The sequence below is a fragment of the Eutrema salsugineum genome, unplaced genomic scaffold (assembly GCF_000478725.1).
Source record: "Eutrema salsugineum unplaced genomic scaffold, Eutsalg1_0 scaffold_19, whole genome shotgun sequence".
Lineage (NCBI taxonomy): Eukaryota > Viridiplantae > Streptophyta > Magnoliopsida > Brassicales > Brassicaceae > Eutrema > Eutrema salsugineum.
Window position 1 is genome coordinate 2,468,162 of NW_006256838.1, and position 26,299 is coordinate 2,494,460.

The following is a 26,299-nucleotide window of genomic DNA, read 5'->3' on the forward strand; positions in this document are numbered from 1 at the left end:
ACTCCTGACCGGAGACCTAACCACAATAACTCCCACGTAATATATATATATACACATATATATTCTCACTGAAAAATCCTCCAAAGCACAAAAGAAGACCACATCAAAAAGCTTTCATTCTCGTTTTCTTTTTGCCGGTAACTAAAAATGGCTATCACTAATGTCTTAGCCACCAGAAACGCCGTCAAATTGGATGGCTTCAGCTTCTTCTCTGGCAAACCAAACCACTTCTTAGCTCAACGTTTGTCATTGACGACACGTAGAGTCCAAACTTGTTGTTGTTATCGTGAGACGTCCTTAAAAGCTGTGACGCCGTTTATGATGCCTGACTCAGAAACAAAGAGTGACACTGAGGGAATTGGAATTGTCCGTTTCTTAACAGGGAAGAGCTATTTGGTCACCGGTGCAACAGGGTTTCTTGCTAAAGGTAATAAAAACCTAAAACAGAGTTTTCTTCTTGTACAAGTAATTAAATTATATTTTTATTTTTCAATTGAAACATTGTTTGCTGCAGTGTTGATTGAGAAATTGTTGAGGGCAAGTCCTGAGATTGGGAAGATCTTTGTTCTGATGAAATCCAAAGATCAAGAATCAGCCAACAAGAGACTCTACGATGAGGTTCTGTATTCCAAACCATCATTTCGTTTCCATTCAATTTTTCTTTTCCGTTTCTCAAATTTGTATCCCATTTGTTTCACACAGATTATAAGCTCGGATCTGTTCAAGGTTCTGAAGCAAATGCATGGGACCTCTTATGAAGCCTTCATGAAGAGCAAGTTGGTTCCAGTAATTGGAGATATTAGAGAAGACAATCTGGGGACTGAATCTGAAATAGCAGACAAGATTAATGAGGAGATTGATGTCATTATAAGTTGTGCTGGTCGTACAACGTTTGACGACAGGTTTTCTTTCCTCCGTTTCTTTTTTCTCTGTTTTTTCACTTTTATTTGTTGCTAAAGGGTTTGCAAATATGTTTTTTTTTTCTTCTTTTCATATCGCAAACATATTATAATTTCTGATGTTGCTTTTAATCCAAAAAAAAAAAAATGGAAACAGATACTATTCCGCTTTAAGCGTCAATGCTCTTGGACCTGGTCGGCTCTTGAGCTTTGGCAAGGACTGCAAGAAACTGAAACTTTTTCTCCATTTTTCAACTGGTATATATATGTTCATATGTTTTGGACCAAAATTTAAAGGATTTTTGTTAAGAGAAGTATCGGAAACTGTTTTTTTTTTTTTCCTTTTTGATTTTGCTATATAGCTTACGTGACTGGTAAGAAAGAAGGGACAATATTGGAGACTCCTCTCTGCATTGGAGAAAACATAACTTCCAACTTGAACATTAAAACCGAGATGAAACTAGCTTCAGAAGCTGTAAAAAAGTTCCATGGCAGTGAACAAATCAAGAAACTGAAAGAACTTGGTATCGAAAGGTACTTTTAACGTTATCCAGTTACCAAAAAAACAAAAAATTGTGAGGAAAATTGAGAAAAATTTACTTTCTTGACATTCTTTATGTACCAAAATCTGAAACAATCTTGGTATTATGTTATGAGAAACCAGAGCTCAATATTTTGGCTGGGAAAACGTTTACACGTTCACAAAAGCCTTGGGTGAGACCATAATTAACAGCAAGCGAGGAAAATTTCCTGTAGTGATCATAAGGCCTAGTATTATAGAAAGCTCCTACAAGGAGCCTTTCCCTGGCTGGCTCCAAGGAAGAAGGTTAAAGATTTTCTTTTTGAAAAAAATAGGACTAGATTAGCTTCTTGTTCTAACTGAGAATTTCTACTTGGTTTTGGTTAATTTTTTTTTTCAAAAAAAAACAGGATGAGTGTTCCACTAATCTTGGGCTATGGAAAAGAACAGATTTCAGACATGTGGGGAGATTATCAATCTTTTTGTGATATTATACCTGTTGATATGGTTGCCAACGCGGCAATAGCAGCCATTGCAAAGCACGGTTTTGGTGATGTACCGGAACTCAAAGTTTACAATGTTACTTCAACATCTCATGCGAATCCCCTGCGACTCGGCGAGTTGGCAGACTTCTCTCATCAACATTTGTGTGATTCTCCATTGACAGAAACAATAACGAAAGACTTGGAACGTATGAAATTCCACAGTTCCTTAGAGGGTTTCACCTCCTCTGTATCCAACACTCTAGCAAAACAAGAAATAGAGATGAATACTGGAGAAGGAAAAGGAGGAGAGTCACATACCACATTGAGCATCAAAGGGAAGAGGAAGCTAAATTATTTTGTGTCCCTAGCAAGAACATATCAGCCTTATTCCTTCTTTCAAGCGTGGTAAATAACATAACTTGGATTTGTTCTTTTATTAATTAGCAAAAAACAAAAGCTATTAGATTACTGACAATAATAGTCAATGTACCAGCTTTGATGATACCAATACAAGAAGTCTGATACAAGAGATGTCACTGGAAGAGAGAAAGGTGTTTGAGTTTGATGGCAGATGCATTGACTGGGAGCATTACATTGTCAATGTTCATCTTCCAGGTCTCAAAAGGCAATTATTTAGTGAAAGGTCCAGTTAAAGGGAATGATTATAAGTGCTTGTGTTCACCAGGTGTATCAGCTTTCTTTATGTATTTTCTAGTTTATAATTGAGTTTGGTCGAATTTCTATATAGTTATATGTTAAATCAACAAGACTTGTGTAAAAATGGGTAGTTTTATTTTCAGTTTCAAAAGCCACATCCTTTCGTTGGTGTTTGTACGAAAACTATTTAAGTTGGTGTTGTCTTAATGAAAAAAATACAAAGTTTCAGAGATACACTCTGTAATCGAAATTATTTGATATACAATTATATATCCAAAAATATTATGTATTTTTAGACTTGAAATAATCAAAACACCTAAAATCATAATTAGAAATGGAATATATTAGCTATGTTTAGACCAAAATAAACGAAATGCCTAAAATATTTTAAGAAATTCTCACCAGAATCCGGGCGGAGCCAAACGGAAGGTTTGCAGTTGGAAATATTTACGTTGAGAACCGAGAGTTGAATGCTGTAGATTGAATGTTGTTTGTTTGTTCCTTTATGCATTTTGTTATTCTCCTTTGTTCAAGCGTTATGAGCTTGTCCTTGATCGCTTTGAGATCATTGATTCTCAATCGATATGTTTATCACTTGATAAGAATTCTGATTTTTGTCAAGTTGATTTGTGTTAGTACAGAAACAATTAATGATTTACGGTCCAACCATAAACAGTTGAAGATACGACGGAGACCTAATCACAATAACACCTACGTGATTTTTCTATATATGTATGTTCTCACACAAAAACCCTCCAAGGCACCAAAGAAAACCAAACCAACATCTTTATCAAAAAAAAGAAAACCAAACCAACAAGCTTTCTTTTTTTTTTTTTTTTTTTTTGCCGGTAACTAAAAAAAGGCTATCCATCAGCACAGCCATCAGATTGGGTGGCTTCAGCTTCTTCTCAGGCTAACCAAACCACTTCTTCTCTCGACGTTTGTCATTGACGACACGTAGAGTCCAAACTTCGTGTTATTATCGTGAGACGTCATTAAAAGCTGTGCGCAATTTATGATGTCTGAGGCAGAAACAAAGAGTGACAGTGACGGAATTGGTATTGTTCAGTTCTTAACAGGGAAGAGCTATTTGGTCACCGGTGCAACAGGGTTTCTTGCTAAAGGTAATAAAAACCTAAAACAAAGTTTTCTTCTTGTCCAAGTAAACTTTTGTATCCCATTTTTGTTCCACATAGATCATAAGCTCGGATCTATTCAAGCTTCTGAAGCAAATGCATGGGACCTCTTATGAAGCCTTCATGAAGAGCAAGTTGATTCCAGTAATTGGAGATATTGGAGAAGACAATCTCGGGATTGAATCTGAAATAGCAGACAAGATTAGTGAGTAGATTGATGTCATTATAGGTCGCGGAGGTCGTACAACATGTGATGACAGGTTTGAGTTTTGACAAAGATGATTTGATTAAAGGATGCTTTAGACAAAGATGATTTTTCTTTCACAGACATTTTATCGAACACTTCTGCTGCAACTACTAAAATCGTTATATGGGCTTGGGCTCATTCGGTTAGTTAATGACCCAAACCAAGAATAAACCCTAAGTGTTTGGGCTCTCAATTCCCGGTGACCGGCATTTATACTCACCGGCCGGGAAATAAGTTTCGTTTATCCCGGAAGAATTCGGGGTTAAAGAAACAAAGCTATAAGATGCCTTCGAAGAAGAAGCAGTCGAAGACGCCATCACGGCTTTCCAATTCGGAACCGCCTGCGTCCCCAAAAACTCCGGCGTCTTCAACAACGGGTCGGGATACAGATTCTGTCAACGAAGAGGAACTCAGGCGTGGTATTGAAGAAGCTTCTGCTGCGTTTCCTTGTCTTCTCGGAAAATCTGCCATCATCGGAAGAGTAGACGATGTTGCATCCGAGTCTATCAGAGGCTCTAAGATTTGGTTATCGGAAACTTCGATGGTCGCTGCTTCCCTCGGCCCTGGTTCCACTGTAACGGTAAAAATCGATGCTTTTCTGCTTTTGAGGCTGTTCATACGAAATTTAGCTGCGAAATGCTGATTTGAAATTTCGGAAACTGAATCTCAATGATAGGTATCACTTGCTTGCCCAGAAAGCAGATTTTCGAACAGCTTCCCTCTCAGCTCGATAAAAGCTGAATATGGAGTTGAGTGCGAGAGTCGAATTGCTGATGAACCAGGGGACTATTTTGTTCTCGCCACCGTTTTCTCTTCTTCAAAGGTCAGAAGAATCTGTCTTGCAGCTCTTTTCGAATCGAACTTTGAGTTCTGATATTTCTTCTTGTTTGGAATTTCGATTTCAACCCTCTTGCAAATTTTCAAAATTTTGCAGGCTTTGAAGGATGCTGTTCGAATTTCAATGAATCTTTGCTATGGTCTTGGTTGCCCTGTTTTAGGCAGGACTGTTTTTGTTTATCCTGTTAGCAAACCTTCTTTGAGTGATCAATTCAACGGGAATGGCGGATCGTACAAACATGATGTCAACCAGCTTTCGCTACTTGCCTGCAAAGAGTTGTCTTTGGAGTTGATTCCCTTCAGGAATATATTACAAGCTAAAAATGATTTTCTCTCTACAGAGAAGCTATCTCTTGAAAGTTCTCACGAGCAGAACGGAAATGGGAATTCAACTCCTAAGACACCATCAAACTTGCAAAAGCTTAGTTCTCCTCGCCCTAGTTCTCCTGCTTCATCAAATTTAGAAGGCCCTGTTTTCAGTGCCAAGCAGCGATTGTCATCTGAAAGTTCGATTGATCTGCGAGAGGTTTTGAGCAATGAAAGTTCGAAGAAACTTTTGCAGATTTGTGCAACTTCGTGGCTGTATCCTTGTAGTCTGCTTTATGGGAATTTTGTTGCTGTACCAATTCTCTCAGAAATCTGTATTTTCTGTGTCAAAAGGGCTAATAAAAAGCCACCAGATTCCTCCAATAGAAGTCAGGCTTTTATGATAAACCGGGAAACTAAAGTAAACCTCCATCATACACTAGGCTTAGCATCTGAAATTCGAGAGAAAACATCTGCGCAAGGTCTGCAGTTTGATGAAGACGATGAAGGAGAAAACATGGGATGTGAAATTTCAAAGTTAGGTGGTCTCTCTAAAGAATATGCAATTTTAAGGGACATTATTGTGTCCTCGTCCACAAAAAATTCCTTATCAAGGTTAGTATTCCAGTTATTCCAACAGCAATTTTGACTCCTATTCACCATTTCACATAGTCAATCAAAGCTCTACCTGAAAACATCTATGAAAAGTGCAAGTATTTTTTATGTAGTCCAGTTTCCCTGTTGGTCATGAATTAATTAAGTTATCCTGCTCATTAATCGGTCTGTTGAGCTCATTAGGAAGGTTGAGAATATGTCTAGCCAGTAAAACGTGTTTATACACAGTCCTGATGAATGCTGTAGGTGTTCTGCTGAGATATATGATTTACTAATTATAAGGATAGAAAGGTTTAGTCCATCTGATTGTTAGGTTCTGTAAATACAGCTACCTTCTTAGATTTTTGTTTTATTTTTAATATTCTATGTTTATCACTGGCATGATCATTTCAGTCTTGGTTTACGACCCACCAAAGGAGTGCTTATTCATGGACCTCCAGGCACAGGAAAGACATCTTTGGCTCGGTCCTTTGCCCGTGATTCTGGTGTCAACTTTTTCTCTGTGAATGGACCTGAGATAATAAGCCAGTATTTGGGAGAAAGCGAGAAAGCTCTAGATGAAGTTTTTAGATCTGCTAGCAATGCTGCACCTGCTGTGGTTAGAATTTTGCACTCTCCTCTGTCTTTTTTTATACCTGAGTATCGACTATATATTGAGATAATTCGATATTCACTTGTTACCCCAACAATTGATATATCTTATCATACCAATCTGCTTGCGATGTGAATAATTTTGTTTCTTGTATAGGTGTTCATTGATGACCTGGATGCTATTGCTCCTGCACGGAAAGAAGGAGGCGAAGAATTGTCTCAGAGAATGGTAGCTACACTACTGAATTTAATGGACGGAATAAGTAGGAGTGATGGCGTTGTTGTAATTGCTGCGACCAATAGGCCCGATAGCATTGAGCCTGCCCTTAGACGACCTGGAAGACTTGACAGGGAAATCGAAATTGGTAAAGACCAAGACCTTGTAATAATTAGACCATCCTTGATATAGTTTAGATTCTTACTCCCTAATATGTGTTCAAAAATATTTGCTTAATGATATAGGTGTGCCATCTTCTGCACAGCGGTTCGATATACTTCGGACAATTCTCAGTGGGATGCGGCATTCACTTTCAGAGACCCAGCTTAATCAGCTCGCTATGGCAACCTATGGTTTTGTAGGTGCTGATCTAGCTGCGTTGTGTTGTGAGGCAGCGTTTGTCTGTTTAAGGGAGCATCTTAATCAGAGAAGTTCCTCTAGCAATTTGCCACCTGAAGAAACACCTATTACTGCTTCTGAGTGTAGAGGTTCTGAATCCTCAACAAATGTGACAGACGTATCATCTGATAGTTCGGATTCTGCATCGTCATGTATCACAGTTTCACACACGACTTCAGGGGCGCGGCGTTCAATTAGTTCAAATGGAATAGTCTCCCTAGTAGAAGATGATTTTCAAAACAGTAGCAACTCTTGTTCTGAACAGATGCTTAGCAAAGAAGGTGTACATACCGTAAGTGTAGGATTTGAAGATTTTGAAAAAGCAAAGATCAAAATCAGACCTAGTGCTATGCGAGAGGTATTGCCATTTTATTTTATCTCCTAGGAAATTTATGATATTCCTAACTCTCCTTTTACTGATTCCCTCATTTTGACTCAGTTTATCTCTATTTTCTGATCTAATTAAGATGATCTCCTTCTTCTGGTTCTTCATGTCATATATGAAATTGCATGAATGAGAACACCAAGAGCATTATTCTGTTATGGTTCAAATTCAATTTCACACGTTTGGCTATCTTCTTTTGTTACTTCCTCAGATTTTCTGGTTTTAATAGGAAATTTTAAAATTTTCAGTATTGAATTATTCATAGGTCTGTTACCTAGAGATTTTTATTTCGAAATGCTAAACCAGATTTTACTCTATCGTAGTCTAATTGCTGGTTCGTGTGCAAACTCTTAGGTGATATTAGAGGTTCCTAAAGTTAACTGGGAAGATGTTGGTGGCCAAAAGGAAGTGAAAAATCAGCTAATGGAAGCAGTGGCATGGCCTCAAAAACATGAGGACGCATTTAAGAGAATAGGCACAAGGCCACCAAGTGGGATACTGATGTTCGGTCCTCCTGGATGTAGCAAAACCCTTATGGCACGTGCAGTAGCTTCTGAAGCGGGGCTGAACTTCCTTGCAGTCAAGGGTCCAGAGCTATTTAGCAAATGGGTTGGTGAATCCGAGAAGGCTGTGAGGTCCCTTTTTGCAAAGGCAAGAGCAAATGCCCCCTCGATTATCTTTTTCGATGAGATAGATAGCCTTGCCTCCATTAGAGGGAAAGAAAATGATGGCGTTTCAGTTTCAGACAGAGTTATGAGCCAACTTCTTGTGGAACTCGATGGTTAGTAACAACAACCCTTCGTATTGATATCTCGGTGCAGTTCTCAAATTGTAGGAAAAGTTGCAATCATAGTTGAATTGTTTAACTAGAGATTCTGAGATGAAATTCTGAACAGTAACACAGCATGGATCTGATTGCTTAATTGTGGAATTCAGGTTTGCATCAACGAGTTGGTGTTACCGTTATTGCTGCTACAAATCGGCCTGACAAGATCGATTCTGCCCTTCTGAGACCTGGTAAATTTCTTTCTCTCATTAATTCATTGGATTTTCGTAAACAAACATGAAATTTCGTTTGGTGAACTTGAATATGTTATAATGTTGCAGGACGCTTTGACCGATTGCTATATGTGGGACCTCCTAATAAAGCTGATCGTGAAGCAATACTCAAAATACATTTGCGTAAAATCCCATGCAGCTCTGATATCTGTTTAAAGGAGCTCGCTTGTATTACCAAAGGCTACACAGGAGCTGACATATCATTGATATGCAGAGAAGCAGCAATTGCCGCACTCGAGGTTAGAGATTTTCTTTATACCAGTCCCTAATTTCTGCACAGGCAATGTCTCACATTCATTTATCATATCAGGAGAGTCTTGAAGCAGAAGAAATAAGCATGCGGCATTTAAAAGCTGCGATTAGCAAAGTCGAACCAACAGAAATTCAATCTTACAAAGCACTGTCTGAAAAGTTCCAAAGACTTGTCCACACAGATCCACAAAGAGACGACGAGGTTGCACAACCAGGAAACAAAAGCCAAAGACCCTCATTTCCTCTATGGTAAGCATCTCTATGTCTATTTTTTCTGTTAGAAAGTTACTACTCACTTTGATGGGACACGTGTTCTTGGCTGCATTTTTTAGTATACTAAATGCGATAAATTTTCTAAAAACTCGGAAACCAAAATTTCATTGAGCAAATTAATTCATCTTGTATCCCATTGGTATTTTCTGCGACTTACAACCATTGATGTTATTATTTTACAGGACGCCATTGAAATCAGTTGTGACGTTCCTTCGCCGCCATATTAGTTCGTAAACGAGAGTATTATGTTGTAGCCTTGTAGGTGTTACATATTTGTCTATTTGAATCATATATTTTTTTCTTTTTTGCGTCTCACGAAGATGGGAGAATTTACGTACACAATACATATGATATATATACTTCGAAGACTGGTTCGTATCGCGTGCAATGAAATCCCTACAGGACAGCTCTTGTAGCCACCACTATGGACATGCAACATTCGATTCCACACGCACCCAGTTTCAAGGACGATTTGACTCAGAAGAGCAGTTCATATTGATAATCGTAAGAGAAACAAGAGTATCACATTACATTTCAAAAATTTCCATTACAACAATATTAGGTTTTAGAAAAAGCTGGTAAACAGAGATAGAGATTGATAGAGGGATTAAGGCCTAACGACAAGTGCCTAGCGGTTCTGCATGTAGTCGAAGCTCAAGGGTTGCTGACAGAATTGTGCCTGGATAAACACATTATAGCAGCTTTCAGACAACTATATATTAGGCACCAAACCAATTTCACTTGCTCTCTCAAGCGAATTATTAGAGCTATGCATACGTAATAAACTTAAGCATGTGGGTAAAAGATTCTTAATATGCGCATGGTCCTTCTACTAGGAGACACGAGTTTGTTTTCATGCTATGAACACAATCTCAAAGAGAGTTAGGGAAGGCAGAAAATTCAAATGTTATTTACCTGAAGAGATGCATTTCTGAACTGGTCATACGAATGGGCATACATCATAGCTGCATTAGGCCACTGCATATACATTGCATCCGTTGAAGGCTGGTGTAAAACTGTGGTGCCATAAGGACTCATGATAGAGCTTGCAGGTGGTCCAAAGTTAAATGAAGCATGAGTATTTGGGATATGGTTATATCCGGTAAATCCCATTTCGTAGTACGGTGACTGCATTTGCTGAATGTTGAAGGCTGGTGGTAGATGGAAATTCTGATTAACCGGAAGGCTCCTAATGTACCTGCATTCACACATAAAGTATATCAACCATCACCCATGAAGCTGAACGTTGCTCTTAGCCAGCAAGCCAACAGATGCTTTACATACCTTTCGTAACTGCGGTCATAATCAGGGTCAAAACGATCTTTTTCTCTGTCTCTAAGAATTGCAACACGAGATGTTGGACCCGTTTCCCTGAGGCTTAAGTTCTTCTCTACCTCAACATACGCATTCTTAGATACTTGATTGTCATCTCTACCAAGACTTGTATTCCTCCCATAAACCTGAGTTTCAGAAGAAGAGTCATCGCCATTACGGCCTGTAAGATCATTAAATATGCGCGCTCGAGCCCTGTCATACTCTTCTTTCCTCTCTTCGACACTCCTAAGATGACCACCTTTCTTTTCCAGTTCACCAGAGCCATATCCAGATCCTTTAGAAGGTCGAGTCTTGATGGAAACTTTCATGTGCTCAAATTTACCATTTTCTGACTGTTTTGCCGTCGGAATTTCAGACAAGCGAACAGCAGGAAATCTGCTCTCTGTTGTTTTAGTCACAAGGATTATGTTCTCATTGCCATCAACACCACTGTCTTGAACCGCTGTAGCTAGTCCATAGTGGTTTGCAACACGATGGGCTGCAAGTCGAAGATACGAAGTAGGAAAATGCTGGAACTCGAACTGCTGCTGTTCAAGGTTCTGTAAGAACCGTTGAACATCAAGTTCCATCCGCAAAACTGACATAACAAGAAAAGAACAAAAGTCTTAGAATCAGTAGGAAAAAGAAAGTTGTGATGATAAGTGATGAAATAGAAGAAACCACACAAAAGCCAATCTAATACTAGCAAAACCAGAAGAAGGAGATATAACTCAAACAAGTTTCAGAGTTCAAGATCTTAAATCAGTATATTAAGTAACACTCCTGTAGCAAAACCTACTTCATGAATCACTTACGTTTATTATAAATGTTGACTACCACGAATCATGCTCATACAATAAAGTTTGTAGCTTTGATAACATTAACCATGAATTTACAATACAAGGAAAATGGACACCTCAATAACCACATATTAAGAAGGGAGCCAGTCCCTGAAACGCAACATCAATTAAGAGAAGTAGCTACATATCAAAACTCCACAAAATTGACCATAATTTAAGCTAAATTCAGATAAACTGCCGAGCAAAAATTCCAAACTTTCTTATGCTCGTGACAAAATTGGGCTCCAATTTCAGCACACTAGGGTTTATGACATGAATCAGGGACCCAAAAAAAGACAAACAAAAAAAAAGAAAACGGAGCTTACTCGTCAGACGATGACGAGGGTTCTGCAAAGCCTCGACTAGAAAAGGATCCACCGAAAATCCATTATCTCCCGTAACCGCAGCACCGGTTTCAGAGGCGGTTTCCGGCGGCGGTGTTGCGAAAGCTGCGTCCATGAAAAAAAGCGGCTGGATGTTCCCAGAAACTTCTGGATTCTTCTTCCTCGATCTGGAACGTTTTTACCAATCTGACCCTTTGTTTCCTTTTCTCTCGCAGCAAAGAGAAGAAGAAAAGTCAAGAGGAAGAGGAGAATCGAAATCGGAGCATCGGTGGCGGCGAGAGAGAAGAGGAAACCCCTTATGAGTTATGGCTTAAGATGCAAATCTTATCTCTCTCTCTCTCTCTCTCGGGAAGGCAACGCAAACGAGAGGGAAAGGAAACTTTATATTTCTCTTCTTTTTATTTTTATTATTTTTACCTTTTAAATTAAAATCTCATACGGTACATGCGTTTTGTTTTTTCTATATATGTATGTTTTTTTTGAGAAAAATTATATATATATATATACAAATATATATATACTTTTTATTTAACAGAAAAATAAAACTCATGAAAAAGCCAATCAGTTTTCAGTCAACTCATTGTAAAACACTTCATTTTACTTAATTATAGAAATCATTAAGTAAATATGAATATCAAAGCAGTAAAGGTATAATTGTGTTGTCCATGATGATTTATCAAAGACTAGATACGGTCCGTGTCGTGAGGAGCATCAAGTTCTAACATTAGCAAGTGAAAAACCGTCATGGAGAAGGATCGAATGCTGCATATCCCATTCTCTTCATTATCAAGATAGGTTATCAGGGAATTTCATACTCGTTTGCTTTGATGTCAGGTCGAAGAAATTCAAATTTGTTTAAACATAGACACTTTCACTTTCACATTTCAATGTGCACTTCTGATCAACTATATGGTAAATTAGCTTCACTTGGGTCTCACAGGTCTAGCGTTAATTATCAGTAGTCTAGTGTACGCGTGTGGAAATCACAATATATAGTTGGAAATCCAAGGAATGGAAGTGTTCATGGGTGCGAGAGTCTACACCAATTTAGACCATGCATGCATGTAGAGGACGTAAAAGCTTTTGTTTAATGTTTTCAATCTAAATTATCTTATTGGATGACCTTTTGTTGTAATTACAAAGCTAGTTTAGTCCTAGTTACTACTGTCTTAACTTAATGAATGACCTTCTTTTTCTTTCTTCTCAGCCGTCTTAATTGGGTTGACTATTTTCAGTTTTCTGTTATCTGATATTATATCCATTTCCTTTTTAATTAATTATCTACTCTTTAAAGTGAGCAATGGCTGTTCTAGGTTTTTGTTATTTATCGTATCAAGTAACTCAACTTCATGAGCTAAAATGTCACTCATGATCATAGATCATAGGTTAGAACAAGACTAAGTTGACAAAAAGAAAGATATACAGTGGTTTTGAGTTATTTGACATTGAAGCAACCGCCACCTAAATGTGAGAATGAGTAGTAGACCGGGAAGCATCCATGTTTGTGCCCTCTTTGATTCCGTTCATCAATCAAAACTAACAAATTTGATATCATCCCAATTTCCTTGTAAAATTCTGTATTACAGTCTCAACCCCTAGATTCGTGAACTAGCTTTGTTTATTTAGACGTCAACATTGTAGTTTAAGGTCCAAATAGATTATAAATTTCTAATAACAGTACAATAAATTAGTGTATAGCAAAAGATTAAAAGAAATTTCTTATAAATTGTCTAGACGAGCATACTCCTTGGTATATTATTAGCAGAATATATGACTAGACCAAGCATACATGTCAAAAGTTCAGGGTTTTACAATAGATCTAGAGTATCTGCATTTGAGTATATATGGAACAAAACAGTGGCGAAACCAAAAACTTTTTTCATTGGGGGCAAATAAGAGTATATATAATTTTAGAAGTGGGGGCATTGATATTTAGCTTTAATAAACTACACCAAAATTTTAAAATTAATGGGGGCGAATGACTCCATGTTAGACAAAGTGGTTCCGCCATTGGAACAAAATACTCATTTTCATTCATCACTAAAACAAAAGCAAATAAATTTCATCTCAAGTTTTTTTTTTCTTTTTCAGAAAGACAAATGTATGTTTTGGTGATGTTTATATAACAAAGGTTTGTTGTTATGATTTCGTAAAAAAAAAAAAAAGAACAGTTGCAAATTTTCCCAAATAAAATTCTTTTCGCGTGTTTCATCCCATCCCAAGTCAATGTAGTTTGCAGATTCATAGTATTTACCTCTTTTAGTAAAAAATAATCATTATTTAGTATGAATGTATGATTTATTAACAAAAAATCGTAGCAGTGACGCTATAAAAGCAGATAAGTAATGAAGTAATGATGACAGAGGAGAGGAGACATGCGTGACGTCAAAGAGACTCCAAAACGACACACATTTGGAATAAGTCTTATCACAACTCTATAATAAAATAGATCAGATCCAATCCAAAAGATAATAAAAAAGCCGTTAAAGAGCATATAAACCCTGCATCACTCCACCTTAATGCAGTCAACGTGCTACAATATGGATACGAAATCACTCACGCGCTTTTCGTGGTGCATTTAGTACACTCTCCATACTATGAACTAATCCGACGAAGGAGATTGAAACCCACGCGCCGATGTGAGAGTAGAAGGAGAGCAACGTCTTCTCGCTCTTATTTATAAGCATCCCACTCTCTCTTTCTCTCTTCTTCTTCCCCAAATTAGTAACCTTAAACCTTAAGCTATCCAACAATGGCGGAACCAGTTATGGTGGAGAAGAATCATACGCCTGACACTGATCCTAGTACTCCATGCTTCTCTTCTGAATTCGATTCCATCGCAAACCCCCCACCTCCCTTTGCTGATAATTTCTACAATTCTAGCTCCGATCGAGCTCTAATTGGGAAACCAATCTCCGATCTGAGGTTTTTAATAGACGGTGACGGTGACTTTGAGTTGATTTTTGACAGTGTCGACGACCTCTATTTTCCTTCTGAGAACGAATCGTTCGTCATTCCTGTTGGTGCTACGAACGGTGAGATTTCCGGTGATTTTACGCCGGTGACGAGAATTTCAGGCGATCGTGTGCTTTGCTGCAATCTGGAATCGCCGAGGGATTCCGATTGCTCCGGTACTGCGCGGAGCTTGAGTTTATCCTCTCAGGAGTCGGCGAACGGCGTCTCTGATGTCTCGGAGGCTACAATTGCGTCGTCTGTATCAGGAATCGTGGCGGTCGATCAGAAGTTTAAGACGGAGGAGGAAGCTTCTACGACATCCACTAGGAAGAGAAAAAAGGAGAGTGAAGAAGAAACAAGCGAGGATTCTAGGAACAGTAAGTACAGGAGATCAGATGAAGATGGCGTTGCAAGTATTGTCACAGGTGGCGAAGAAGATGATGAGAAGAGGAACGCGAGACTGATACGGAACCGTGAAAGTGCTCAGCTCTCGAGACAGAGGAAGAAACATTACGTAGAGGAGCTAGAAGAAAAGGTTAAGAATATGCATTCCACAATAACGCAGCTAAAGAGTAAGATCTCTTACTTTGTGGCTGAGAACGCCACTCTGAGGCAGCAAGTAGGTTCCGGAAGAGGCATGTGTTGGAAACCGTCGGGAATGTATCCACCGTTGGCTCCGATGCCTTATCCATGGATGCCGTGTCCGGCTTATATGGCTAAACCGCAAGGTTCTCAAGTGCCTTTGCTTCCTATTCCTCGGTTGAAACCACAACAATCATCGGTGGCTAAGGTGAAGAAGTCAGAAGGTAAGACCAAGAAGGTTGCTAGTATTAGTGTTCTTGGTCTTGTGTTTTGTTTGTTTTTGTTTGGTGCATTGGCTCCGATTTTGAACTTTAGCTATGGAGGAACTAGCGGTGTCTTTTATGGTGAGTATGATCGGCTTAGAGGAAGAGCTTTAGATGTCAGTGGCCACTGTGGGAGATATTCTGATCAAGGAGTGAGAAGAAACGTGTCTGCAACAGTGGACTCTGTGTCTCTTGGGAATGGTAGTGAACCTCTAGCTGCATCTCTGTTTGTTCCGAGGAATGAAAAGCTTGTGAAGATCGATGGAAATTTGATTATTCATTCTGTTTTGGCGAGCGAGAAAGCCATGGTTTCTGTAACGAAGAATGAAGGACAAAGCGGTGTAGAACTTACTAAAGGTTTTTCTCCTTCACTGCCTAAGCACCTCTATAGCGAAAAACAGAAAGGTCTCTCATCTTCTAACTCTGATGATTCTTCGGAAGACCAACTTGAATCAACCACAGCTAATGGTAAAATGCAGCAATGGTTTCGTGAAGGTGTTGCAGGTAATCAAAAGTTTATAATGTTACAGATTCTCCCCTTAATGTGATTATATAGGAATGCTAATCTTCGTCTTTATCTCTTAGAAGCGAGAAACATAAGTTATCATGGAAGATCAGTCTTTTAACTAGGATAGTGAATTGAATTGCTTGCATTTGCATAAAATAACATATTTTTTTTTTTTTTTTTTGTTAAATGTATCCACGAATAGGACCACTGTTCGGTTCGGGGATGTGCACCGAAGTGTTTCAGTTTGATGTCTCCTCAACCTCAGGGGTCATCATTCCTGCTTCTCCAGCTACGCAACAGCCCAAGAACACCACTGATTCATATAACAGAAAGAATAACAGAAGAATCCTCCGTGGTGGTCTTCCAGTATCCGATCTTAATCTAGCCAAAGATCAAAACAGCTCTAGCAAAGAGAACTTTCGCACAAGTACAACCAAGCCAGACCCATCAATGGTTGTATCGATGCTTGTTGATCCCAGAGAAGGCAGTGATGGAGACACCGATGGTACAATGAGAGGAACAAAATCACTGCCCCGAGTTTTCGTAGTCGTGCTTGTGGACGGTATGAAGTATGTAACATACTCATGCCTTCTTCCACGACCAGAAGTCCCTCATCTTGTGACCACTTGACTTGCTCTATATATAAAATCCACAAGAAGAACGGAGTTTATACGTTGCATTCCAGTAGATTGCCACTTAGTTTTATCGTCAGCCTGTACTGTTGTTCGATTCTTGAATCGAGATATAGGATCCTAACCCTGTAATCTTTAGATCTTTGATAATCAGAGAAAGTTATACCATCGGGTCTATTCAATGTCTCATGTTCAATCCGAGTCAACTCGAAATTACAGTTGAAAGGAATCCGAGTTAAAATTGTACTACACACATTCCTGATTTCCTTCAAACAAACCGCTTGGCTCTTAGTTTTTTGAATTCAGAGAGTCATACCAAATAACATTTGATTTACAGCTGAAAAGAATCAAGAATGGCTTGAAGAGTCTTCTGTGAGCTCTGCCATTGCTTCTCAGTAGCACTAACCACAAACAGAACCACCGTGTTTCCCTTTGCTGTCGCTTTTGCAAGATTGTGACTTCCCGTTAGCGCAAATGGCGTCTCCAGCACGTACTTATAATACTGTGTCATAATAACACAAAAAGACATAGAACAAGAATATCAGAAACTTTCCTCAATGATTGATTTAGTCAAAAGAAACAAACCACTTGAGATAATTCTTACCGTTTGATCGCCAATCTTTTCAACTGAAGTCTTCAAAAGCTCATCAGAGTCGTAAGAGTTTCCGGTGACAAAGGGACCAAGAGAAGCAATCACTTTCTCAGGCTCACCGATATCTTCAATAGTTGCGTTTGGTTTGTTGGTTAAGCGGATCAAAGGAGATGCGACTACTTGAACTTTGCCTTGCTTCTCGTTCTCAAACTTCACTTCGATCCATGGCTCTGCGCATTTCGGTTGGCAGTAATTACCTGACAAAATGTTGGCTATTCGCAACTGTTTCCAATTTGGCGGTAGAACAAACTGATAGGGCTGCACATTTCCTGCAACCAGACTAGATTTCAAAGATCATTAATTTAAAAGTTTCACAAAAGCCAATCCATACTTAGTATTATTAAATATTAAGGATATAGGCTCAAGAACAGAACCAAACTGAAACTACGCAGCAAAACTTGTTTAGATAGATAATCAGTCTTTATGATGATAAAACAAAACACTACTAATCAAACTCATCAAGTTAATATGCAATGCAGAAAACGAAAAAGGAGACTGGGATTAAGCATCACCTGCGCGGAGAGCAGGAGTATCGGAAGGTTTGGCTTTGAAGAGGACGAAAGAAGGGTCAGATGGAGAAGGTGGTAAGTACGATCCGACGTCGACTTCACGCGCCTCCGAGATCGGAGCTTCCTTCAAATTCAGAATCGCCGGAATCGCCACCGCCGATTTCAGCAGTAAATCTCGCCTTCTTGGTTGTTGCTGCGAGGAAACAACAATTACGCTACTTCTTCTTGTTTTAGCTGAAGCTGAGAATTTAGGAGAGGCAGGGAAGATTTTAGATGTCGGGACGAGAGACGCAGTCGCCATTTTTGTCGGAATACGAAGCTTTGCTCTTTTCTTCTCAACAAAACAAGGTTTTTTATTTCTTTGAGAGGTTGAAAGTTTTTAGTTTTGGTTTGATTTAGATAAGGCAACTTGAAAAACAAAAGAGTCATCGGTCCACACAACATTTCTATTGCATAAGCTCATTAGAGAAAAGACGAAAAGACCCTCCAATCCTAAAATGGGACCACCCTGAATCCCGTTTCCCTTGAGACAAGCCGTGCAATGCCACCGGACCCAAGATTCCAGTTTTCCATGACTCAAAGTGTCCACCCACATTCTTTAAAGTTGATAAGAGAATAACGGAAACAGCTTTAGAAGCGGATGAGAAAAAGTAGCAAAGGTATACTAACTGGCAATCCAACAGCAACACTTAACAACGCAATTCTGTTAGTTTCAGAATATAGGTTGATCTTTCCCTTACAAGTGAATCTCCTGTTTTGCCTTGTTCCAGAGGCAGAACCTTGAAGTTTGCATGTCAGAAACTGTCTAATGGAAGTTAATGGGCCAAACTATAGGAAGTATCATACCCGAAAGCTGTCCATTGACAAATATGTGCACGGCATGGCCCGTGAATCGAATAATGAGAGTTTGTAGCTATCCTCCATGCCAGAATGATTCAGTTGCGCCACTATCAAAACTACATACAAATTCCATATTTGGCTAGCAACTTCTGAGAATCACAATGGAAAGTTTACATCATATGAGGTAACAAATTGTTTTTTTTTTTACTTAGTCATGTACCAAAGATAATCGCTTGTGTCACGCGTGACATTTATCTGCTCCAAGAGTCCCTGGGTGGTGAATGTGGAGCTGTCATCTAGAGAAGAAAGATCTTCCAAATAACTATGCCACTGGAAATTCCCCGTGCTTGTTGGCAAAATTTCCATCTGTGATGTTTGAACTCCAACCTGAAATCAACCAAGAGAAATCCACAACTTTCAGAATATTTACAAACACAATTTGAATTTCCTGAATTCAGAACAATGATATATACTTTATACTTTGCAGTATTGAACAACTGCATTTCTACAGTCAGGAAGAATGCTGATCGACCAAGGAGGTAAGTTATAATGAGCGTTGTTAAGCAGTACTCATGCTGCCGCTTATGTATCATAGTTTGCAACGAAAGCTGAACAATCTCCTGATTCTGAAGAGTATACATGAGCCTGGGAAATCAAAGTCAAAAAAAGAGTGACAGAGTTTAGTAAAAGGTACATAAATTTTCTACAACTAAACCATATCCGTTCTTACCTGTTGCTTGTTTCCTAATGATGTAACAGCGGGATCAGTTGAAACCAGAATTTTTTCACACATCTTGATAGCTTTGCGGAGCTCCTTTAGATGACCATATTAAGGTTGCCTGATTAAACCTATTTAACATGTAACAACAGCTCACTTAGTACATAAAGCATCGCATTAACCTAACATTCCAATGAATGTTCACGAATTTTTCGCGGCCCTTACCATATTCGTCGACTGGAGCATCATAGTCATAGCTGGTGGTGACAAATGGACCTCCGGCTGTTCTTCTCTAAAGTTTAGTCCCTCCATGGTACTGTTCTCAAGGAGACAGAGAAAGATTGGCCTCAGATAAACAAAATCTGATACTGATGATTGATTATGTGGTTAACTCTACATACCATGTAGTAGTTAACAAACGATCCTCCTTTTTGTATGAAACGTGCAACCGCAAAAGCCAGATCCTGAACTGGTCTATGATGCATTGGCCCACCGAAATCAGTGAAACTAAAAAGATACATTTTACAATTCAAAAGGATAAAAATATTTTGGATTTGAAGATGATAAGTCAATGGACATTGTATGGGCTTGTTCGGAACAAACGAATGACAATAGAAACCGTTGCATGTGTTTATCTGTCACAAAAAAAAAAAAACAATGACTTTCGACGTACCAAAGCAAACTAGTTTTGAGTTCAGTTTTCACTGAGATTCAACAGCTGCAGACCAGTTAACAAACCACAACTTATACCTAAGCAGATGCGGATCAAAGAACTCACCACAGGGTCAGGGGCATCGTCTTATTTGCACATGACCGACGGGACACCAGTCTCAGTTGCTATAGACATCTTAGCAGCCCATGTCATGTAGTTGTGACCTTCAGCGCCCAATAACTGCCCTTGTCTTCCGTACTCATCCTCAGTCTGCATTCGAATAAAAGATGACACCTTTCTGTTAACGCATAGTGATCCTAAAGAAAGACAAAAATGGGACCACCCTGGGACTCAAACAAGTTCCCACTCTTCATCAGCTCAACTATTCTCTCTGTGAATCTGAATTAGTGGTCAAAGACGGTACCGGACCAAGAGTTGCTCTACGGCCTCTCCTCTATAAGTGGAGCATATAACCGAGAGAAATGGTGAAAACACATAAATATTAAGACCAAGACAAAGAAATAAGTGAGTTTATTTTTTGTCCCAAGAGATTAAAAAGAAACTGCAAGATATAAGAACATGTTAGCCTTATTAGAAACTGGGAAATAGGGGTGTAATGTACCGTCCTGCACCCATCACAACATTCTAGTCTACTGGAAACTTATTAAGGCAATGTAATGGATATTTGCAGTATTTAGGGGAAACTGCTCAAAGAGTCAAGAGAGAAGCACACTGCAGTATTTATTATTAAAAAAAAAAAAAAAAACTGATTCATTGGAATTCATAAACAATAGTTTAAAGTATAAGGAAACAATAAAGTACAAGGATTAAGAAGACTGAAGTTTCAGACATGGACCGAAGCAGAATATAAGACCTTAACACTGTATGAGCGAGGATGAAGTTTGAAAACAGCACCGGACCACTCAAACTTACCCCAGATCTCGCCTCCCTCGCGCCTCTCCACGGAAATCTCGGCAGACCAAAGCTCCAAATGCTTAGGATTTTCAAGCTGCACGCTCCAGAAGATGACAATGTTCCCAGCAGAGTTGCTGCTGAGACTGCTGATTTCATAATTGATATCGATTGGTTTACTGTACAGTGCATCCAAGGCCCCATGGTAGTACAGTCTCGAACCAGAGAGAGAATTTTTCAGGTCTTCCTCCAAGCCTTTCACTTCCTTCCAATCAAAATCATTATCTGGTTCACACCAAAGTATTCTCCGGCGACTACCACGACAGAATAACACTTTCCCTATGGCACACCAATCGTTTCTGTATCCACGCTTATAATCTCTTTTACGGTTTCTTGTCCAAAACTTACATTCGCTTGGCGAGAAGGAGAAGCTTTGATACTCTTCCTCATCAACCGCGTAAACCTTCTTCCCCTCTATCACCACACTTTGGTGGATACCGTGGGGCATCTTAGGCACTGACAAGAGATTCCAGGTTTGGGTCTTTGGATCGAACACCTCTGCCCAGTTTGAGTGATCGTCGCAGCCTCCAAAAACGTATATCTTCCCGTCTACAAAACTTGCCGAGGCGGAAGCACGAGCCATCTTCATGGACGGGGCTTGACGCCATGTGCGAGAGAAACAATCGAGGAACCAGACATCCGAAGTGGGACGATTGCCGTTTGAGATTCCACCGATTACGTAGATGCCCCAATCTACCACCACGAAGGAGGACGACTCCGGAGCCTGATAGGGGTTCGATGGGATCCGCCTCAGCCGCCGGTTACGATTGAGGAAGAACCAGCTTGGGGTTAGGTCCGGAAAGATGCGTAAGCAAACGCAGAAGGTTGGCTCGGTGCAGCCTATCAGCGTTCGCGCGCGGACGAGCTCAGGGGAAGCTACGAGAGCGCGGTGGCTCTTGGAGACGAGAGATAAGGCCAGGTAGTCCTGTCTCGTGAGGCGAGCCACGCAGCTCAGGGCCAGAGCATCCGGCAACGAAGACCACGACGGAGATGATTTATTGGTCTTATTCGTCCTCCTTTTATTGGTCTTCTTCTTCTTCCTCCTTTTAAGGTGCGGTAGTGGCACTTCGTCGGCGTAATTGATCATCGTCATTTACAATCCCCAAATTTGCAGATATACGATTTGATTGGATTGATCGACCCTTCGCGATTAGGGTTTCTTTTATGACTGAGAGGAGTAGAATTCAGACAGAAACTCTTTTTTTCTTTTCGCGGAACCAGACTGAAACTAACTTATATTTATAGAATTTTATTGTCTTTTCCTAAACCGAATAGGTTTCGACTGCAACTTAGACCCACATTCGATTTTTAAAGTCGTTTCTGTCCTTTTTTTTCTTTTTTCGACACGTTTCTGTCCATTTATTAAAAAGTAAATTTAGACTGAAACTAACAACTTTACTTTTTTATTTATTAATTTTCATTAAAAAAATATTTTCATTTGATTTTTTTGAAATAATAATTAAATAGACAAAGTTTATATGATTCCTTCTGTTTCAATTTGCTAGGTGTTTCTTTAAAAAAAAACTATTTCAAAATATTAAATATTCTTATATTAGAAATGTAAATTACAATTTATTGAATAATATTTGATAGATAATTTGATCAATTTTTATAATTGGTTGAGTTATATTTAAATATAATATTGCATGGGATTTTACACAAATGTATTTTGAGTATTGCTTCACGATCAGCTTCATTAGGAGGTCCTACATATAGCAATCGGTCAAAGCGTCCTGCAACATTATATAACATATTCAATTTCACCATACGAACTTTCAAGTTTGTTTACGAAAATCCAATGAATTAATGAGAGAAAGAAATTTACCAGGTCTCAGAAGGGCAGAATCGATCTTGTCAGGCCGGGGTTGTATCAGCAATAACGGTAACACCAACTCTTTGATGCAAACCTAAGTTCCACTACTAAATCAATCAGATCCATGCTAAAATACTGTTCAGAATTACATCTTAGAATCTTTAGTTACAATTTCCTTTTTCCACAAAGTATGATTGCAACTTTTCCTACAATTTGAGAACTGCACCGAGATATCAATACGAAGGGTTGTTGTTACTAACCATCGAGTTCCACAAGAAGTTGGCTCATAACTCTGTCTGAAACTGAAACGCCATCATTTTCTTTCCCTCTAATGGAGGCAAGGCTATCTATCTCATCGAAAAAGATAATCGAGGGGGCATTTGCTCTTGCCTTTGCAAAAAGGGACCTCACAGCCTTCTCGGATTCACCAACCCATTTGCTAAATAGCTCTGGACCCTTGACTGCGAGGAAGTTCAGCCCCGCTTCAGAAGCTACTGCACGTGCCATAAGGGTTTTGCTACATCCAGGAGGACCGAACATCAGTATCCCACTTGGTGGCCTTGTGCCTATTCTCTTAAATGCGTCCTGATGTTTTTGAGGCCATTCCACTGCTTCCATTAGCTGATTTTTCACTTCCTTTTGGCCGCCAACATCTTCCCAGTTAACTTTTGGAACCTCTAATATCACCTAAGAGTTTGCACACCAACCAGCAATTAGACTAAGATAGAGTAAAATCTGGTTTAGCATCTCGAAATAAAAATCTCCAGGTAACAGACCTATGAATCTCAAGAAAAAACTACCAAAACACTGGACCAACCATCGAAATAATTCAATACTGAATTTTAAAAATTTCTATTCAAACCAGAAAATCTGAGGAAGTAACAAAAGAAGATAGCCAAACGTGTGAAATTGAATTTGAACCATAACAGAATAATGCTCTTGGTGTTCTCATTCATGCAATTTGATATATGATATGAAGAACTAGAAGAAGGAGATCATCTTAATTAGATCAGAAAATAGAGATAAACTGAGTCAAAATGAGGGAATCAATAAAAGGAGAGTTAGGAATATCATAAAGTTCCTAGGAGATAAAATAAAATGGCAATACCTCACGCATAGCACTAGGTCTGATTTTGATCTTTGCTTTTTCAAAATCTTCAAATCCTACACTTATACAAGAAACAAAATTTTTGCTTTTTCTTTCCGTGCAGGAGCAATAGCATCCAGGTCATCAATGAACACCTATACAAGAAACAAAATTATTCACATCGCAAGCAGATTGGTATGATAAGATATATCAATTGTTGGGGTAACAAGTGAATATCGAATTATCTCAATATATAGTCGATACTCAGGTATAAAAAAAGACAGAGGAGAGTGCAAAATTCTAACCACAGCAGGTGCAGCATTGCTAGCAGATCTAAAAACTTCATCTAGAGCTTTCTCGCTTTCTCCCAAATACTGGCTTATTATCTCAGGTCCATTCACAGAGAAAAAGTTGACACCAGAATCACGGGCAAAGGACCGAGCCAAAGATGTCTTTCCTGTGCCTGGAGGTCCATGAATAAGCACTCCTTTGGTGGGTCGTAAACCAAGACTGAAATGATCATGCCAGTGATAAACATAGAATATTAAAAATAAAACAAAAATCTAAGAAGGTAGCTGTATTTACAGAACCTAACAATCAGATGGACTAAACCTTTCTATCCTTATAATTAGTAAATCATATATCTCAGCAGAACACCTACAGCATTCATCAGGACTGTGTATAAACACGTTTTACTGGCTAGACATATTCTCAACCTTCCTAATGAGCTCAACAGACCGATTAATGAGCAGGATAACTTAATTAATTCATGACCAACAGGGAAACTGGACTACATAAAAAATACTTGCACTTTTCATAGATGTTTTCAGGTAGAGCTTTGATTGACTATGTGAAATGGTGAATAGGAGTCAAAATTGCTGTTGGAATAACTGGAATACTAACCTTGATAAGGAATTTTTTGTGGACGAGGACACAATAATGTCCCTTAAAATTGCATATTCTTTAGAGAGACCACCTAACTTTGAAATTTCACATCCCATGTTTTCTCCTTCATCGTCTTCATCAAACTGCAGACCTTGCGCAGATGTTTTCTCTCGAATTTCAGATGCTAAGCCTAGTGTATGATGGAGGTTTACTTTAGTTTCCCGGTTTATCATAAAAGCCTGACTTCTATTGGAGGAATCTGGTGGCTTTTTATTAGCCCTTTTGACACAGAAAATACAGATTTCTGAGAGAATTGGTACAGCAACAAAATTCCCATAAAGCAGACTACAAGGATACAGCCACGAAGTTGCACAAATCTGCAAAAGTTTCTTCGAACTTTCATTGCTCAAAACCTCTCGCAGATCAATCGAACTTTCAGATGACAATCGCTGCTTGGCACTGAAAACAGGGCCTTCTAAATTTGATGAAGCAGGAGAACTAGGGCGAGGAGAACTAAGCTTTTGCAAGTTTGATGGTGTCTTAGGAGTTGAATTCCCATTTCCGTTCTGCTCGTGAGAACTTTCAAGAGATAGCTTCTCTGTAGAGAGAAAATCATTTTTAGCTTGTAATATATTCCTGAAGGGAATCAACTCCAAAGACAACTCTTTGCAGGCAAGTAGCGAAAGCTGGTTGACATCATGTTTGTACGATCCGCCATTCCCGTTGAATTGATCACTCAAAGAAGGTTTGCTAACAGGATAAACAAAAACAGTCCTGCCTAAAACAGGGCAACCAAGACCATAGCAAAGATTCATTGAAATTCGAACAGCATCCTTCAAAGCCTGCAAAATTTTGAAAATTTGCAAGAGGGTTGAAATCGAAATTCCAAACAAGAAGAAATATCAGAACTCAAAGTTCGATTCGAAAAGAGCTGCAAGACAGATTCTTCTGACCTTTGAAGAAGAGAAAACGGTGGCGAGAACAAAATAGTCCCCTGGTTCATCAGCAATTCGACTCTCGCACTCAACTCCATATTCAGCTTTTATCGAGCTGAGAGGGAAGCTGTTCGAAAATCTGCTTTCTGGGCAAGCAAGTGATACCTATCATTGAGATTCAGTTTCCGAAATTTCAAATCAGCATTTCGCAGCTAAATTTCGTATGAACAGCCTCAAAAGCAGAAAAGCATCGATTTTTACCGTTACAGTGGAACCAGGGCCGAGGGAAGCAGCGACCATCGAAGTTTCCGATAACCAAATCTTAGAGCCTCTGATAGACTCGGATGCAACATCGTCTACTCTTCCGATGATGGCAGATTTTCCGAGAAGACAAGGAAACGCAGCAGAAGCTTCTTCAATACCACGCCTGAGTTCCTCTTCGTTGCCAGAATCTGTATCCCGACCCGTTGTTGAAGACGCCGGAGTTTTTGGGGACGCAGGCGGTTCCGAATTGAAAAGCCGTGATGGCGTCTTCGACTGCTTCTTCTTCAAGGCATCTTAGAGCAGGTCGAATGCAGGGTTCAATAGAGTTCATAAATGGGGTTTATAACCTATTAATAATTAAAAAAAATAGATGAAGCCTATAAATGTGATGAACCGTTCTTTTAGGACGAACTTTTGGAGACTATTTTTTTAAGAGTCCATAGATATGTGGCTCCCTCTTATTCGTTTGGGTTAAAAAAATTGTCGGAATTTTTTTTGTGAAACCTACTTTGATCATATCGACTTCTCTCATTTTCTATCTTTTGTTTTCTCTTCACCACCGGCGATTTCCACAGCCTCAATCCAGAATCAGCGAGACATGATCTTTCGACACTGGCGAGATCAATTTCGATTTATTGATTCGCGTCTTTGAAGGTA

At 39.1% G+C, this 26,299-nt stretch overlaps 6 protein-coding genes and 1 pseudogene across 12 annotated transcripts; 3 read left to right on the top strand and 4 right to left on the bottom strand.

Moving 5' to 3' along the window:
- The first annotated feature begins 75 nt into the window (after nt 1-75).
- Nucleotides 76-2,784, top strand: LOC18019933 (fatty acyl-CoA reductase 6, chloroplastic). The gene is made up of 8 exons (XM_024157109.1): nt 76-427; nt 515-618; nt 703-902; nt 1,057-1,157; nt 1,262-1,433; nt 1,564-1,725; nt 1,830-2,309; nt 2,398-2,784. Exons 1-8 carry the CDS (start codon nt 148-150, stop codon nt 2,555-2,557), a joined length of 1,659 nt encoding a protein of 552 aa, XP_024012877.1. The 5' UTR covers nt 76-147; the 3' UTR covers nt 2,558-2,784.
- A 1,443-nt stretch (nt 2,785-4,227) lies between these two features.
- On the top strand, nt 4,228-9,246 carry LOC18019934 (calmodulin-interacting protein 111). The gene is made up of 11 exons (XM_006402897.2): nt 4,228-4,524; nt 4,621-4,767; nt 4,879-5,702; nt 6,096-6,300; nt 6,451-6,658; nt 6,756-7,267; nt 7,649-8,075; nt 8,231-8,311; nt 8,402-8,592; nt 8,664-8,854; nt 9,061-9,246. Exons 1-11 carry the CDS (start codon nt 4,228-4,230, stop codon nt 9,110-9,112), a joined length of 3,135 nt encoding a protein of 1,044 aa, XP_006402960.1. The 3' UTR covers nt 9,113-9,246.
- Nucleotides 9,247-9,349: 103 nt separating this feature from the next.
- Nucleotides 9,350-11,736, bottom strand: LOC18019935 (R3H domain-containing protein 2). Its single transcript, XM_006402898.2, has 4 exons — nt 11,358-11,736; nt 10,163-10,790; nt 9,794-10,076; nt 9,350-9,557 (listed from the first exon to the last, which is right to left on the bottom strand). Exons 1-4 carry the CDS (start codon nt 11,488-11,490, stop codon nt 9,507-9,509), a joined length of 1,095 nt encoding a protein of 364 aa, XP_006402961.1. The 5' UTR covers nt 11,491-11,736; the 3' UTR covers nt 9,350-9,506.
- Nucleotides 11,737-14,119: 2,383 nt separating this feature from the next.
- LOC18019936 (bZIP transcription factor 49) lies at nt 14,120-16,481 on the top strand. Its single transcript, XM_006402899.2, has 2 exons — nt 14,120-15,679; nt 15,886-16,481. The coding sequence occupies exons 1-2, from the start codon at nt 14,128-14,130 to the stop codon at nt 16,311-16,313; spliced, it is 1,980 nt and encodes a 659-aa protein (XP_006402962.1). The 5' UTR covers nt 14,120-14,127; the 3' UTR covers nt 16,314-16,481.
- A 7-nt stretch (nt 16,482-16,488) lies between these two features.
- On the bottom strand, nt 16,489-18,054 carry LOC18019937 (psbP domain-containing protein 6, chloroplastic). Its single transcript, XM_006402900.2, has 3 exons — nt 17,480-18,054; nt 16,920-17,236; nt 16,489-16,817 (listed from the first exon to the last, which is right to left on the bottom strand). The coding sequence occupies exons 1-3, from the start codon at nt 17,775-17,777 to the stop codon at nt 16,647-16,649; spliced, it is 786 nt and encodes a 261-aa protein (XP_006402963.1). The 5' UTR covers nt 17,778-18,054; the 3' UTR covers nt 16,489-16,646.
- Nucleotides 18,055-18,319: 265 nt separating this feature from the next.
- Nucleotides 18,320-21,864, bottom strand: LOC18019938 (F-box/kelch-repeat protein At4g39560). 7 transcript variants are annotated; one of them, XM_024156982.1, is made up of 8 exons: nt 20,620-21,864; nt 19,813-19,956; nt 19,436-19,669; nt 19,260-19,350; nt 19,047-19,165; nt 18,790-18,961; nt 18,537-18,703; nt 18,320-18,432 (listed from the first exon to the last, which is right to left on the bottom strand). In XM_024156982.1, the coding sequence occupies exons 1-2, from the start codon at nt 21,749-21,751 to the stop codon at nt 19,952-19,954; spliced, it is 1,137 nt and encodes a 378-aa protein (XP_024012750.1). In that variant the 5' UTR covers nt 21,752-21,864; the 3' UTR covers nt 18,320-18,432; nt 18,537-18,703; nt 18,790-18,961; nt 19,047-19,165; nt 19,260-19,350; nt 19,436-19,669; nt 19,813-19,951. The 7 variants fall into 7 exon arrangements, with proteins under 7 accessions (XP_024012750.1, XP_024012754.1, XP_024012753.1 ...); XM_024156986.1 differs by having other exon boundaries at nt 18,320-18,703; nt 19,436-19,503; XM_024156985.1 differs by having other exon boundaries at nt 18,320-18,703; nt 19,436-19,508.
- A 396-nt stretch (nt 21,865-22,260) lies between these two features.
- Nucleotides 22,261-26,174, bottom strand: LOC18019939 (annotated as a pseudogene).
- Nucleotides 26,175-26,299: the final 125 nt, after the last annotated feature.

What these genes read in the sequence shown, in the direction of transcription:
- LOC18019933 (XM_024157109.1), top strand. Translation starts at nt 148, where the DNA reads ATGGCTATCACTAATGTCTTAGCCACCAGAAACGCCGTCAAATTGGAT. An exon ending in ACAAGAGACTCTACGATGAG is followed by an intron (nt 619 to 702) that starts GTTCTGTATTCC and finishes TGTTTCACACAG; the next exon opens with ATTATAAGCTCGGATCTGTT. An exon ending in GGCTGGCTCCAAGGAAGAAG is followed by an intron (nt 1,726 to 1,829) that starts GTTAAAGATTTT and finishes AAAAAAAAACAG; the next exon opens with GATGAGTGTTCCACTAATCT.
- LOC18019934 (XM_006402897.2), top strand. Translation starts at nt 4,228, where the DNA reads ATGCCTTCGAAGAAGAAGCAGTCGAAGACGCCATCACGGCTTTCCAAT. An exon ending in ACAAAAAATTCCTTATCAAG is followed by an intron (nt 5,703 to 6,095) that starts GTTAGTATTCCA and finishes TGATCATTTCAG; the next exon opens with TCTTGGTTTACGACCCACCA. An exon ending in GCAATGCTGCACCTGCTGTG is followed by an intron (nt 6,301 to 6,450) that starts GTTAGAATTTTG and finishes TTTCTTGTATAG; the next exon opens with GTGTTCATTGATGACCTGGA.
- LOC18019935 (XM_006402898.2), bottom strand. Translation starts at nt 11,490, where the DNA reads ATGGACGCAGCTTTCGCAACACCGCCGCCGGAAACCGCCTCTGAAACC. An exon ending in CCCTCGTCATCGTCTGACGA is followed by an intron (nt 10,791 to 11,357) that starts GTAAGCTCCGTT and finishes TTGTTATGTCAG; the next exon opens with TTTTGCGGATGGAACTTGAT. An exon ending in TCAGAAATGCATCTCTTCAG is followed by an intron (nt 9,558 to 9,793) that starts GTAAATAACATT and finishes GTGTTTATCCAG; the next exon opens with GCACAATTCTGTCAGCAACC.
- LOC18019936 (XM_006402899.2), top strand. Translation starts at nt 14,128, where the DNA reads ATGGCGGAACCAGTTATGGTGGAGAAGAATCATACGCCTGACACTGAT. An exon ending in GTTTCGTGAAGGTGTTGCAG is followed by an intron (nt 15,680 to 15,885) that starts GTAATCAAAAGT and finishes ATCCACGAATAG; the next exon opens with GACCACTGTTCGGTTCGGGG.
- LOC18019937 (XM_006402900.2), bottom strand. Translation starts at nt 17,777, where the DNA reads ATGGCGACTGCGTCTCTCGTCCCGACATCTAAAATCTTCCCTGCCTCT. An exon ending in TACTCCTGCTCTCCGCGCAG is followed by an intron (nt 17,237 to 17,479) that starts GTGATGCTTAAT and finishes GTCTGGTTGCAG; the next exon opens with GAAATGTGCAGCCCTATCAG. An exon ending in AAAAGATTGGCGATCAAACG is followed by an intron (nt 16,818 to 16,919) that starts GTAAGAATTATC and finishes ATTATGACACAG; the next exon opens with TATTATAAGTACGTGCTGGA.
- LOC18019938 (XM_024156986.1), bottom strand. Translation starts at nt 21,751, where the DNA reads ATGACGATGATCAATTACGCCGACGAAGTGCCACTACCGCACCTTAAA.